Source organism: Pholcus phalangioides, unplaced genomic scaffold (assembly GCF_987345545.1).
Source record: "Pholcus phalangioides strain wild (caught in Gottingen) unplaced genomic scaffold, Ppha-v1.0 ptg000031l_1, whole genome shotgun sequence".
NCBI lineage: Eukaryota > Metazoa > Arthropoda > Arachnida > Araneae > Pholcidae > Pholcus > Pholcus phalangioides.
Window position 1 is genome coordinate 466,679 of NW_028301621.1, and position 15,352 is coordinate 482,030.

A 15,352-nucleotide genomic window follows, 5' to 3' on the forward strand; every position below is an offset into this window, starting at 1 on the left:
ATCTGCCGAAGCAGGGATGTAACTATACCCAAGCAACTGTTTCCCTTAGTCTCAAAAAGTGCTCCCTCAGAACCCCAGAAGTCAAATTTAATTATTAATCTCCCAGGGCCTCTGCAGCCTAGAGTTGAGCTCTGTGCGAAACCTTGGCCATTATTTCTGTAAAACAAATTTCTTAAAAATATCGTCACGAAAAAGTAGAAGAGTTCAAATGGGAACTAGTAGTCTAGTATTATTTTTCCCTGAAAATAACAATTTATTTCCCCCATTTACTTTTGAAGGTGAATTATTTATTAATGTTTTGTTACAATTTGTGATTGGATAAGCCTTACGAGTTTTCAATGTAATTTCTTTTCAGCTGTAAAAGAACTGTTAAAAAATTCAGGTACTGTAATCCCTTCATTTGTACTTATTATTGTGATGCGATTCATGTTTTTTTTAAAAATATGTTGATGGGAAAAATTCACACCACAAATATTTATATACAGTGAAACTCCCCCTCCCTCCACCTTTTTTTCTTGCGGTCACTCGTGGGACTGAAAAATTCCTCTTTGTAAAAGAGAGATGACTATGAGAGATAGATTTCTATTGAAACATTTAAGATATCAGTGCTTACTGTAAAACTTTGGATTTTAAGTAACTTAGTTTATGAGTGTTTTGACAGATGAGCTGTTTTATATGACAAATTTTGTAAGTGAAATAAAATAACAAAATAAATATGCAAATAATTATGATCCCATTTCAGGAATAAATTATGCTTGCAGACTGAAGTATCACAAATTATTTATAAAAATTCATATTTTTATGACAGGTAATTTAAAGGTTTCCTGGTTTTTGCATTATAAATTAAGGATGGGATGAACAGCAATTTGGCCGAATATAGAATATTGCGCTAATGTTTTGGCTGAATACCAAATATTTGGCAGCCGAATATCAATTTTTTAAAAATTCATCACAATTATAAATAAAGTTTGAAAATTAAATTATTGGTAATTCCAAATGATTGATATTGAATTTTAGTCATGCAATAAATTATTTAAATAAATATTTTAAAAAACTGGTAATTGAAAGATTTCTATTGCCATAATACTGACAATAAAATTTAACAAAGATATATTGTATTTTAATATTACAGTGATATTTCGACTAACGAAGATGATTCGTTCTGTAATCACATTCATTAGCCAAAACACGGTTTCCCATATGTTTCTATGGAAAATCGTTTGATTCATTCCAGCTTCTACCCAAAATTTAAAGATGAGTTTTTTAAGGAATGCTAGTCAAAAGGAATGCTATCAAAAAAGTCAAACTTATTGAAGGCTAAAATGAACAGCTTCAAATTGGATAAATGAGAATCTACATTCCAAAAGTGATTGTTGAGGCCTAGGAACCATTGTTGCCCAACAGTTTTTGCCCATTTCAGGCATTTGCCCTGCTCTGAAAAACTTTTAAAGTAGCCTATCATTCAATCCGGGCCTTGTTTGATATATATGCAAAATTTGGCGACGATTGATCTAAAATTGTACATTTGTATAAAGAACATACTCTCACACAGACAGAAAATCAATTTCATATATATTATGTACCCAACCAACACCAGCTTTGTTCTATCAAAGCTTGTGTTGACACAACCCAATCTTCATAAGTGTCCCCCACCCATTTGTGATTTGGTCAGCTCATTTCTGTGTCTGATGCATGCAGATGGAAAAGATAATCTACCAGAATGTCCAAACCGTTCAGCTTGATGCTAAGCGTCTTGCACTTAAAGAATGAATGCTCTGGAAACATGCTCTTTTTTCTTTTTTTTTTAATGTATTTTCTATTTTGACTGAATCTTTCATTTTATATAAAATTGTTCAAAGAATTTCAGAAAGAGAAGTGTAGGTACATCTGAAAATATATTCCTAGGTGAGCATGAGTTAATTGGGCTCTAGTGACAGCAATTCTGATTATTTCACCGAGCTCTCAGGGTTTGTAGCTTGCCATTAAATACAGATATCCTGTAGATAGTGGTAGTGTCACCTTATAGGTTTTTTTGTGCAAAATCAAATTGTCGCCAAAATCTGTAACCACCAATTCTGAATTTTCGTCGAATATCTGATTGGTGCAAAAATTCAGCTCACGATGTGGTTATTTTATGTTAGTGTGTACTTTTTCATATCAAAAATGTCCTCTAGCGGAATCCGTATTTGTTAGCCAAAAAATTCATAAGCCAAGGTATCACTGTACTTACAGAATCAATTTTTTTGCAACACTTAATACAATTTTACATCTAATTACGAAAATGTCAGCATTTATTCTTAAGTATTAATCTATATATATAAAGTTGATTTTCTGTCTGTGTGTATGTTCTCTACACAAATCTACAATTTTAGATCGATCGTCACCAAATTTTGCATATATACCAAATAGAACCCGACTTAAATGATAGGCTACTTTAAAATTTCGTCAGAGCAGGGCAAATGATCCAAATGGGCAAAAAACCATATGGCAACAATGGTTTTTGGGCCTCAACAATCACTTTCCGAACATTTACTTTGGTTAACGTGGTTTCCTAGCTATGCGTTTAATACATGTGTATGCCTTTACAATGGTTTGTCATTTCTTCAACGCTGTCAGTATATGTATAATATTTATGCCTTTATAATGGTTTGCCACATTTTCAATACTCCCAGTAATGAGGTTTTTTGAATGACGTCATTATAATCATCAGCATCACTTTCAGGGTCAGGAAAATGGTGATCCTCATAGAAATCAGTGTTAAAATTGCCAATTTTAATGTAGAAATGCGGAAATTTGGGGGGTTTTCTGTCACATCAATAATTTTAAAAATTGTATTAAATACTTAATTTTTGAAATATTGAGGTCGCTTAGAGATATACAAAGCCCAGGAGATTAAATATGAAGTAATTAGCCAGACCTACTTTCTAGTTGGATATCCATGCAATAACATTGATTTCAGCATTTTATTTATATCTTCTCAAGATATACCGTATATACTCGTGTATAAGCCGAGTTTTTTTGTGGGAAAATTCGTTCCTAAAGTGGGGGGGCGGCGGCTTATACTCGGGTCAGTTTTTGACGAGAAAATATCGGCCCCCCGCAATCAATAGTTATTTTTGTAACTATAGATGGCGCTAATAATTAGTAGTGATAGATGGCATTGCAAATCATCAGAGTGATTTTTGTAGCTATAGATAGATGGCGGTTGTGTTAGTACTTTTCGGGTTAAATCCACGTGGTAATTTTTTTCCCAGGCAGTACAAGTGTGTGTCGTGATTACCCACAGAAATATCATTGATCTAGTGTTGTATCAGTAAGTGTCGACGATCAAAAATGGAGAAAGCTAAAAGATTTGCGTATGATGCGTCTTTCAAACTGAAAGTTATCAAATTCGCCGAAGAAAACAATAACTGTGCTGCAGCTCGGACATACAACGTCAATGAGAAACAAGTGAGAGAATGGCGGAATATGAAAGAGAAAATTTCAGCCATGCGGAAGACAAAAAAGGCTCTTCGAGGAAAATTATCGGTGTTCCCTGAACTTGAGAAGGAATTGAATGAATGGGTGCTACACCTCAGACTGAAAGGTACAATCGTGACAAGAACAGCCATTCGTCTGAAAGCATCGAAACTAGCTGAGAGTGTTAAATTCAAAGACAGAAATCCAGAAAAGTTCTATGCATCCTCAGGTTGGTGTACTCGTTTCATGAACCGTTTCGACCTATGCTTACGCCAGTGAACAAAGATCGCACAAAAACACCCAGAAGAATTGGAAAGCAGAATTGAATCTTTCCAGAAGTTCATAATTGAACTGTGAAAAAGACATGGATTTGAACAGTCACAAATTGGTAATATGGATGAAACCCCGGTTACTTTCGATTTTCCAAGCAATAGAACTGTTGATGAACTCGGAAAAAAAACCATCTTTGTTAGAACAACTGGGCACGAAAAAACGAGATTTACGGTCGTGCTATCGTGCATGGCCGATGGAAAGAAATTGCCTCCAGTTGTGATTTTTAAAAGGAAGAAAATTCCTCTGAACATGAAGTTGCCACCAAGAATGATCGTGAAAGCCCAGGAAAAGGGCTGGATGGATGAAAAAGGCATTCTACAATGGATCCAGGAAATATGGAACAAAAGACCCGGAGCAGTGGTCGAGAAACCGGCATTATTGGTATGGGATATGTTCAAACCCCACAGAACCGATAATGTCAAAGCCGAGGCAAAGAAATCGAAAACATCAGTGGCTTTAATACCAGGTGGGCTAACGTCGATTTTACAGCCTTTAGATGTGAGCATTAACAAGCCTTTCAAAGACTATTTGAGGCATTTGTGGATCGAATGGATGAGTTCCGATGATAAAGAAACTACAAAAAGTGGTGCCTTGAAGAAACCTGATATTGGCCTAGTGTGCCAATGGGTACATGAGGCGTGGAATTCTGTTTCCACCGAAATTATTATCCGATCCTTCAAAAAGTGTTGCATCAGCAATGCGATGGACGGAACTGAAGATGATATCCTGTTTGAAAGTGACAATGGCGATGACAGCCTAGATGAAGATGAAAACGAAGATGCCGCACCCTATGATGATCTGATGGATTACGATGAGCTTGCAGACTCAGAAGAAACGGCTTAAAAAGTTTGAATCATTTTCTATTGTAAATTTGCATAAGCTATTCATTTTGCTTGAAAATATAAGAATTTTTTTTCTCTGAAATGCACGGATTTTTTGGGGTCGGCTTATACACGGGTTTTCAATTTATTGCGGTTTTGGTGGTCCTGAAGTGGGGGGGTCGGCTTATACACGAGTATATACGGTAAATAAAATTAATATCTCTGTATTGTCTTTTGATATTCAACTGCATAAATTCATACAGTTTAGGTTGTTTTAAAATTAATTATGGGCCCATAAAAGTACATCGAAAAAATTCCACAGCTTTAATTAAGCATTTTTTGAAGCAGAAACAGGCAGAGATGGATAACTTGAAGTTCAAAGGGAGGAATCGAAACACCTAGCACCCTTTAAAAAAAGAAAAATATATATATTTATTTTTACGTTTCTTTAAATCTGGATTTGTTTCGTTCATGAGTCGCCATATTGGTGAACTTAGACACGGTTTGCATGTCCCTCAAAGAAAGAGGGAGATATCACATGATCCAAAAAAGCCTCATTGAAGAAAACCCGGGCAACGCCGGGTATTATAGCTAGTCTATATATATAAAATTGATTTTCTGTTTGTGTGTGTTCTTTATACAAATCTACAATTTTCAATCGATCGTCATCAAATTTTGCATATATATACCAAACAGGACCCAACTTGAACAATAAGCTACTTCAAAAGTTCGTCAGAGCTGGGCAAATGCCCCAAATAGGCAAAAAAACTGTCAGGAAACAATGGTTTTTGATCCTCAACAATCACTTTCAAAATGTTTACTTTGGTTACTGTGGTTCCCTAGTAATGCATTTCAGACATGCTGTATGCCTTTACAATGGTTTGTACCTTCTTTAATGCTGCCCATATTATGTATAATAGTTTATTCCTTTGTAATGGTTTGTCACTTTTTCAATCCTCCCAGTAATTGGAGAAAACCTGTGCAGCACCAGGAATTGTAGCTAGTGCATGATAAAATTTACGTCTTATTTTTCCACTCTAGACGTTCTTTGCCCTTTCAATAGCTCAATACATTTCCTGTCTGTGTACATTCTTCAGTTAGTGTTAACATAGTGGTACATTTTTCACTTGTGTAGTTCATGCTCACTTCCACATTATTGCAATAGAATTCTATTTTCAGTTTCATGTTTTACTATTTATCCTAGAAATTTATCCTGACATAAACTGTTGCACAGAAAGGGATATACACCACACAATAAAATTACCAATTACCGATCAGTAAAATTTTAATTCATGGAAAAATTTCAAATTAATATAATTTCTTAAGATTAGTTTGTTGTGCTTAGATTTACACAGATATTCGGCTGAATACCAATCGAATATTCATCCCATCTTTATTAAAAATTATAGTAGACAGCAAGTCGTTTTACTGTTCTAAATTTGTTTTCCCTTGCTTGATTCTGGTTTCAAATGCAATATACCGTGTATACTTGTGTATAAGCCGACCCCCCACCCAAAAAAATCAGCACATTTTGGATGGGGAAAAAATTTTATATTTTCATGTTGTGTCTTCAGTTGGGGTTATTGCATTACTGATACAGTCAAATCCCGTTATAACGAACTCCAAGAGACTGGAGAAATCACTTCGTCATAATGAAATTTTGTTATAAACGAATTCCAGGTTTTTGCATTGTTCTATGTAAACTTATCTAGGGAATTGGAAAAGTATTTGCTAAAACAATATTTTCGCTATAACAGTATTCGTTAAAATGGGATTCGACTATACAATACTTTTTAAAGGATTTGATTGTAGGTTTGGTGTAAACAGAGTTCCATGCATTATGAAACCACTACTTTACCGCACACCAACTCTGGTCATATATCACCACACTGCAATTCCCAACCAGTGGAGTTGGGTGGGAAATGAAGGCACCATCTATTGGTGGTTACCCCAGGGTCAGTAGGTAAAGAACTCGTTTCTAATATTCTTTGCTCAGATTCAAACCCATGGACCTTGACTGCAACCTTCTTAGTGGAAGACGAGCATCTTACCACTGCTCCACTCAGGCACAGAAATCCGTAAAATCACTGGCACCCTGGGCCAATGACAGGTTTCGTTAAGGCACTGCTTTTTGTTGTTTCTGTATCTTCGGAAAACTCATCCATTGTCCCCAAAATCCTTAAATAATCTTTAAAAGGCTGGTTGATGCTCACATCATTGCATGCCAAATCTGGCCATGTTGTTATACCGCAGTTTATTGCCATTAATGAGTTGAGTTGGAACTGAAAGCACCCATCTGTCGGTGGTTGTCTTAAACTCATTAGGGAAAGTATCTTGTTCTATATTTTCCCCTGGTTCTTACCTGTGACCTGACAGCAACCTTCACGGCGGTAGATGAGCATATAAGGTTTTTTGCTTTAACTTTAACATCTTCGGTTTTGTGGGATTTCAACATAGCTACAAAATTTACTCTACAGATTAATAACACATCTAAAGCTATAAAAACTAAAAACTACTCTACTAATTAGTGATGGCATCTAAAGTAGTCCAATCACGATCTTCAAGCTATGTGTGCAGAGGCCGTGTAGCTATGTGATTTGGTAAAGTGGGGGGGGGGGGTGGATATTTTCTCTTCAAAAATGTCATGTGTATAAGCCAACCCCCCCCCCCCCAACTCCAGTTTAAAAACTAATTTTTTAACAAAAAAAAAACTTGGCTTATACACAAGTATATATGGTATCTTTGCCGTTCTTGTAAAATAGAACCTAACTGGAACACATATCCCTCAAAAATAAATGTCAACAAAAATACTAAAAAATAAAATTTTAGTATATCTTTATTTGCTGCTAAGTAAAACATACATACAAAAATAATTTGTGGTGAAAAATTAATTTAATTTTAACTTTTATATTGATCTTGGCAAATCCCTCTGTGACACTTTGATATTTCAACACTAACTTTATTGATGCTTGACATTCACATCAGGTTCCATGTTATGTTTTTTTCAACCTAGACAATCACTTATACTCTGAACATTTTTTTTTTTTTTTTTTTTTGTCGATTGTTTTGTTCCTTTTTTCATTTGTCTATCTCGCTTCTTTTTTTGTCAACTTTATGGGAACAAGACGTGATTTGTTTTCATTTTAATGGAGTATGACAGGCACTGTCACGGTAAAGTCTTTAGTGTTGGCATGATGTAGCATCCAATATATCTAGATTTTTTCTTAAACGTTCATCGCCTCTATCAAATCTTCCTGCTATTGCTAAATGCCAAGAAAAAGGAATTTAAAGGTTTAAAGTCTCAACCTGACCGCTTGTGTTCGATTAAACGAGAGGCATATCCAAGAACGTCAAACTCTGAGAACTTTCTAACTTAACGTGATTTATTTAAACTTGAACAAAAATTATTAGATAACCAAACATAATGTTAAAACATACTGCAGTAAAAATATCATAGCATTGATTGAAGTGTACGGCTTTCTTATATAGTGGACTAGCTGATACCCGGCGACGTTGCCCGCCCTGTAAAAAGTGTATATATGTATAGCTTATTAATTATTTCTTAATCAAAAAAATTTCTGCATCAACTAAGAAAAAATTACTTTTATTTTTAAATATTTTAATTAAAATCTTCAGGCAATCGCTTGTGGATACACAATATTTTTTTCTTTTTCCATCTGGTATGTAAATGTACAAATTTTTGCTATTGCCAACACGCGAACAGATGACGAAAAGGTGTCCGTGTGAAAAACTGGGCTCAAGTAAGTTGATACCTGCCACTGCTAACGACTGGCCTTGCGCTTTGTTGATTGTCATGGCAAAAGCTAAACGAATCGGGAACTGTAATCGCTTGAAAGTGAATGACATTTCTTCGGTGATAATTGGGATACATGGAATGAAGACTTCTTTTTCTTTGTCACATCCAGTTAGAATCGTTGCTTCAATGATGCAATTGTGCAATTTCTTCACGCAGAGTCTGGTGCCATTGCAGAGTCTCTGTGTGTCCAAATTTCTTAAAAGCATTATAGGTGCTCCGACTTTTAGGGTCAAATTGTGTGGTGGCACACCCGGAATATCCAAAAGAGTTCAGAAATTCTGCAGGATACAGAACTAAATGTCTGTGCCATGTCTGTGACAGTGTCAACCGATTTGTAAGATGTGGAGTCTCCTGGAATAATTTTTAGGTTTTTCATTGATCTTGTTCACACTGTCATTTTTCGGTGCCAGAATTGCTCTCAGAAAGCCACTCATGGTTTTGGTCATTTTCTTGAATGTTTGGGAAGACTTTGTCTGCAAGTTCTTGAACTGAGTTTAACAACTGGCAAAATCCATTTGGGAACGTAATTGGTCCAGTGCTTGGGTCTACTGGTTAATCAACTGATGTGAAAATGATAGCAGTGCTGAGTCATTTTGCAGTTGAACTCGCATGTTAGTGGATAATGATAATTTTTTAACTTCGTGGCAGAGTGTTGATGATTTGAGGCAAGCATTGAGTTCATCAGTTGGCGTTGAACATTTTTATTCCCAATTTTGTCAGTGTAGTTGTTGTCCTCTGTTGTTAGCGACATCATACATCCAGCTTGTGCAGAGAATATTATTCAAATGCCTTTTACGCATTTTTTAAATTGAAACTATACCTGTACGATGGGCGGTTGATGAGATAAAGGCCACATTATCACTTACAGGACACCCTGTATATAGGCTAGCAGAAATACCCGACGCTTCCCGGGTTTTCTGCAATTAATGGGAGGATTGGAAAAGTGACAAACTGTTATAAAGGAATAAACTGTTATAATAACAGAACTAAAGGTGTGACAAACCATTGTAAAGGCATATATTCACGTCTGAAATGCATTGTTGGAAACCACGGTAACCAAAGTGAACGTTCCGAAAGTAATTGTTGAGGCCCCAAAACTATTGTTGCCCGACAGTTTTTTGCCCATTTCAGGCATTTGCCCAGCTCTGACGAACTTTTATAGTAGCCTACGGTTCAATCCCGGACCTGTTTGGTATATATGCAAAATCTGGCGACGATCGTTCTAAAACTGTGGATTTGTATAAAGAGCATGTATACATACATACATACTTTCACATTTATATATAAGATGAAGGCGTGACAATAGATAACTGGAAACGATCGCATCACTTTGCATGTGGTATGCAGCGCCGCCACAGGAGAATTTTTCAATTGTATTTTAAATGTGATTGAAAACCAAGAAATAAAGGGTTATGGGCTTTTTGCAAATACAGTAAAACCTTGTTAAGTCGTCACTCCGGTTAAGTCATCGTTTTTCTTCAAGCCTTTCCAGCTTTCATAGACTGCAGTGTTATTAAACTCTTGTTTACTTGTTGCTAATTTCGGTTAATTCGTGACCATGAAAAGTTTGAGATAGAGGAACAGATAATTTCTATTATTTCCTTTAAAAAATAGCTTGTTAACAACATTGCCATGTGCTTAAAAGTCACCATAAAAGTCTTATTTTCCAAAACGAAACAGTTCGGGTAACAAAATTTATGCTGGGGAGTAACTATGAGTAAAAAGCTTTTGAAACATTAGGGGGCTGGTCGCGCTAGACCTGGTTTTTGCATGGGCTTCACTAATTTAGGGCTTCAAATATCAATGAATTATATTTCTTGAAAAACCAGACATTTTTTCCGAAGTTAAGGTTTTCTAATGTGTGCTTTTCCCTACCCCAGGCCCTGTATTCAAGGTTACCTTGTAGTTAACATGTGCAAGATTACCTTGTAGTTAACATGTGAAAGATTACTTGTAGTTAACATGTGAAAGATTACCTTGTAGTTAACATGTGAAAGATTACTTGTAGTTAACATGTGAAAGATTACCTTGTAGTTAACATGTGAAAGATTACCTTGATAAATTTTACCAAGATTATCTTGTAGTTGTTTCATGAACTACTGATGAAGAATTAAAACACTAAGATTAAATTTCATGTGTATGTAAAATTGATGTTCAGTAGTTCTGTTGTGAAGAAAAGCTAACTGTGTTCTAACAGTTGCTCTGATTAGTCTAAATTTAAAAAAAACATTACTAGTATAAACCAAACTGTACCAGTATATTTTAGCACAATAAGTTAAGTAATAAAAGCTCTAAAAACAAAAACTCAAATTTTTTCTTTTGCAATCAATAAATTTTAATAAATGTTATGTTACTTTAAATTTTTACGATTTTGACAATATTACGCATTGAAACTGATGGCATTTCGCTTAAGTCGTCACTCCACTTAAGCCATCATAATTTTTGCGATAACACGCGGTGAGGAGTTATCAAGGTTTTACCGTAATAGAAACCTCCAGACAATTTTATATGCAGGTTGATAAAATGTTTGCTTATTGTATTAAAGGATGTTCAAGGGTGTGGCAAGTTTGATACTTGATTATTCGTTGTCAGAATCTTACCTGATGCGTAAGTACAACAAAAATGATGTGTTAACAAAATGGTTTAACTCAGTTAACTCTTGAATCTAATTCATATTGACCCACTGGAAGGACTTATAGTCCCTTGGGGTCACAGAGTGTCTGTGTCATCGTAATGTTGTCTTCTTTTTTTGTCTTTCTCAGTTGTTTTGATTGTATGTTTTATGTGTTATGCTCAGTCCAATAAAAAAAACATGACCCCCATAATACATTGCTATAGCAGGAAGTCACCCACTTAGGGGTTAGCACACTAACCTGTGCGAGACATAAGGGAAAAAAAAGTCAAATTCTATCAGACTGTCTGCTGAAATTGATAATTAACTATTGGTCCCAGTACAATTGGTATTTGTGTGCATAAAATGACCATAATGTGTCAAAGTGACACATTATGGTCATTTATGCACACCATAATTAATAATTAAATTATTAGTCTAATTTATAATAATTAATAATTAAATTATTAATTATTAATTGATTATTAATTAACAAATTAATAATCATTCATAATTATATATATGACATATAGTTCAAAACTGCAACAACTCAGAAAATTGTATTTTTGAGTTATGCACACCATGAGAGAATATGGCTCTACATATTCTCCAAACACCAAACTCTGCTTATAAGCATCCTACTGCACGGAAATCTGAGCCGACTCCCATTGAATTCCATACAAAGTGAATCTATAGAAAATGAAGATATCTTAAAACATGAAATTTTGAATTGTCCCCATTTTGAACTAGACCTTCAATCTATATACATTGCAACCTCAATAATTCAACATTTTTATTACTCTAATGGTTGGCACAATACTAAATTCATTGGGGGGAAAGTTCTAACTCGACACATGATAACCAAATCCTGCTTAAGTCAACTACAATTTATAATGCATTATCACAACTCGTTTTCAGAAATTGCCCAGCCCATGTGTTGATCAGTTAGAAATATTTTACTTTATACACTCTCTTGTGTGTTAGGAAAATTTCATGTTCCATCGTTTCTGCTGTTTGTTTGTTGATTGATATGAGTCTAAGATTCCCCCCCCCCCTCCCCCATACCTTTGCAGAAGGTTAATTTTTGAGCAAGAGATTGTCGAGAAAGCTAGAATGAAATGTTTCAAGTGAGGAGGGGAAAGTTATTTCAAACAATAGCAGTGCTTATTCACAAATCACAGATCTTCCTACAATCAAAATATATTTTCTACATTTAATTCAGATTATTCTCGATACAGAAACTTTCCATAGAAAATTGCAGATCAAAACATTTTATGAATTTGTAGATGATAGAATATAGGATTGTTCAACAATATACGGGTGTGTATGCATACATAAATGATTTTTAGAAATTTTCAAAGGTGAAATGAAATAAAACCTTGCTAACTTGACATCTGCTTAAGTCTGCATATTTTTTGATTCCCTTGGGGTGAATAATTATCAAGGTTCCTCTATTCTCACAAGAAAAAATTCTGCCAGAAAAAAAGACTCTCAATAAATACACTTGAATTTATTGCCTTGATATTCTTCTTTTTAGCCAGCTATAAATCATAGAGGAAAGGGGGGAGTTTAAAATTCATTTTACATTCCCTTCTCTGTTGTGAAAATTGTGCTTTTTAAATAAGCAGGAATTAGCCCGTAATACAAACCACTGTTTCGAAAAGCACTTGAAATTGACCCCCTTAATAATATATTCAGGGCTCCTACTTTTTGGTAGAATGTCCTACTTTCTAGTTTTTGTTCTACTTTTCTACCAAATCCTATCGACAAAATTTGTGTAATTGATTTTAATTGAGGAGGGAATCATCAACCTATTGCCAAATAATACAAATGTGGTAGATTGCAATTAATGATTCTGCCAAAACAAATTGTATCGTTTTTCAGGTTATTTTGAGGGTGTTTGTTGTTCATTTGTTTTATTAATTTTTCTTTTGCTTATTTTGAGGTTTCAACAAGTAGAGTGGTCATTAAAAACTTCTGTCTAGATGGAAAAAATAATTTTGCATTTACTACTTCATGATTTTGGACAGTAACTAGCATTCATCATTCAAAATTATAGTGCACATTTCTTGTATAGATGAAACAACTGTTTGCATAACAAAGCAGTTGTATACATAGGCCTAGTTGGATGCAGAGGCATAAGCAATATTTACAATGCTTAGCAAAGAACTAGAAATGAAAGTGATTCATTTGTCAAAAATGATGACACTGGCAACACTGGCATTGAACAGTAAAATGCGCACAAATTCCGTGAAAAAACGGATGAACAACACATTTAAAACCATCTAGTTCACCTTGACTAATTTAACCTTGTGATTTACACATTTGCATTGTGCTTTTGAAAGTGGTCTCGAAAGAGCGTCATTCTTAAAAAGTGTACATGCCTCCATCATTTACTTCTTATTGTCGAAGAGAGTTGACAGATGGACTGTGAAGGACTCCAAAACAGAATGTCATTCATTTTGTGAGGAGAGACAGAAAAGAATCATCTGTGTTTGTTAGTGCACTGTTTTGGCCAAAAAGCTGTTTTTGTTACCAAGTCATTTCTGTCATTTCTCTTTGGCTTAAGTCAATCTTAAAGGATACTGAAATAATTCTATGATTTCTTTTTAATAAAAAAAATTTTTAGGAATTTTTTTATTATTATGCTATGTATGATTATGTTGTCTAAGGGGAGTACCTCCCTGCCATTCTAGTTTTTAGTCCTACTTTTGAGTAGTCCAATTTTTTGAGTGGGAGCTCTGTGTATTTATACAGTGAATCCTGCTTATAAGGTTTTAGAAGAAATCTCATAAAAAAACACTTTGAACGGGAAAATCTCAATAAGTATTAGTAACAATTAGGACCATGAAAATAAGGCACACTAAACAAGAAACATTACAAATGAGATCCACTGTAGTAAGATTTTTGATAGCGAAATCCCAAACCCCCCCCCCCCCTTCTCAATACAGTCAAACCAGTACTCTGTATGAGATAGAAACCTGTCTTGAGCAGAATCAAAAGATAGCCTCATTGAGATGTTTAGTGTTTTAATGTGCACCTTTATGTAAAACAGAAACTTGTCTAAAATGAAGTATTATTTTAGTCTATTGATGTAACGTTTCATTCAGGTTCTACTATAGTTTCTGACATATTCATTTCTTCAGGTACATATCTATAGTTTCTGACAGATCTCAGCCATATTTTGCATATTTTCCAAACAAAATCCAACATTAATGATAAGCCTGGGATTGATGAATCACACAAAAAATCTAGATGTCACAAAATATGACCAAGTGGCCTAACATTTTATTTATTTATTTGTTTTCAATTTTTCCAGGACAGTGACCTCTCCTCCTCCTCCCTCCCCCCCCCCCCCCGATATTGGTAGATATATTTTATGTTGTCTTCAAACTCCAATTTAGTAACCTCACATGGAAAAATTTTGGTCACCGATACCAATTTTTTAAGTTCAAGTGGCAACCTAGCATCTAAGCTTTGTCAAACCCTTTGATAAGTTACTTGAAAAGTTTGTCAACTAGACAAATGTCTGGAATGAAAAGTCTTATTTGAGAAAAGTCCCAGTACAATAGTTTACAAGCTGTACTGTTTAAAAACCTCTGGAATGTTTACTTTGTTTACCATGGTTTCTAAACAATACAATTCTCAATGTGTTTATCCCTTTGCAATAGTTTATCACTCTTTTATTGCTCCAAGTATATTGGGAATATCCAAGTTGCACCAGGCATTTATACTGGTGCTATGCATACTTTCATGATATTTATCTATTTATTTTTTTACTTTTCAGAAACAAAAGTAGGTCAAGCAAAATTTCATCAGAGATCTCATTAAGTTCAGAATGCAGCATCAACAACAACCAGATTCCAATTGTGCGAATAAAGCGAAGTTTCCCTCATGACATATCATCAGATTCATACTCCACCCAGAAATCGTGAGTGTATTTTATCACTACGATGAAAAGAAATTGTGTGAATCACGATAAAATGTATACAGCTTATCACTGCATTCACAATGTCTTAGCACTACAGCAACAGAAATTCATTGAAGTACAGTACAAGATTGTGTTGAGCTGCTTTCTTCCCCATTCATTTTACAGTAAATAGATTTAAATGTGACATGAAAGTTTTATCACAACTACCTCTTATCAGATAAATTTGAAACAGTTCGGCAAAAAAAGATCACTGAGGGTGTGCTAGGATTTGCCAAGACTGCTGTAATCTTTTTGGTCGTAAGTCTAAGAAGCACTTATAGAAGAACTTATATCACCAAAGGGAGGGGGTGTTTTCTTTCAGTTTGTTGTGACGTTCATTT

General features: G+C 34.7%; 1 protein-coding gene across 5 annotated transcripts in view; it reads left to right on the plus strand.

The window, feature by feature from the left end:
• Positions 1-15,352, plus strand: part of LOC149066962 (uncharacterized) — an 86,217-nt gene that overhangs the window by 42,187 nt on the left and 28,678 nt on the right. For 4 of the 5 annotated variants that reach the window (XM_089252925.1, XM_089252928.1, XM_089252930.1 and 1 more), the window contains 2 exons: positions 356-382; positions 14,829-14,972. In XM_089252925.1, the coding sequence (XP_089109051.1) occupies positions 356-382; positions 14,829-14,972 (171 nt within the window). The remainder of the gene's footprint in view (positions 1-355; positions 383-14,828; positions 14,973-15,352) is intronic. The other variant, XM_089252929.1, reaches the window with a different exon arrangement.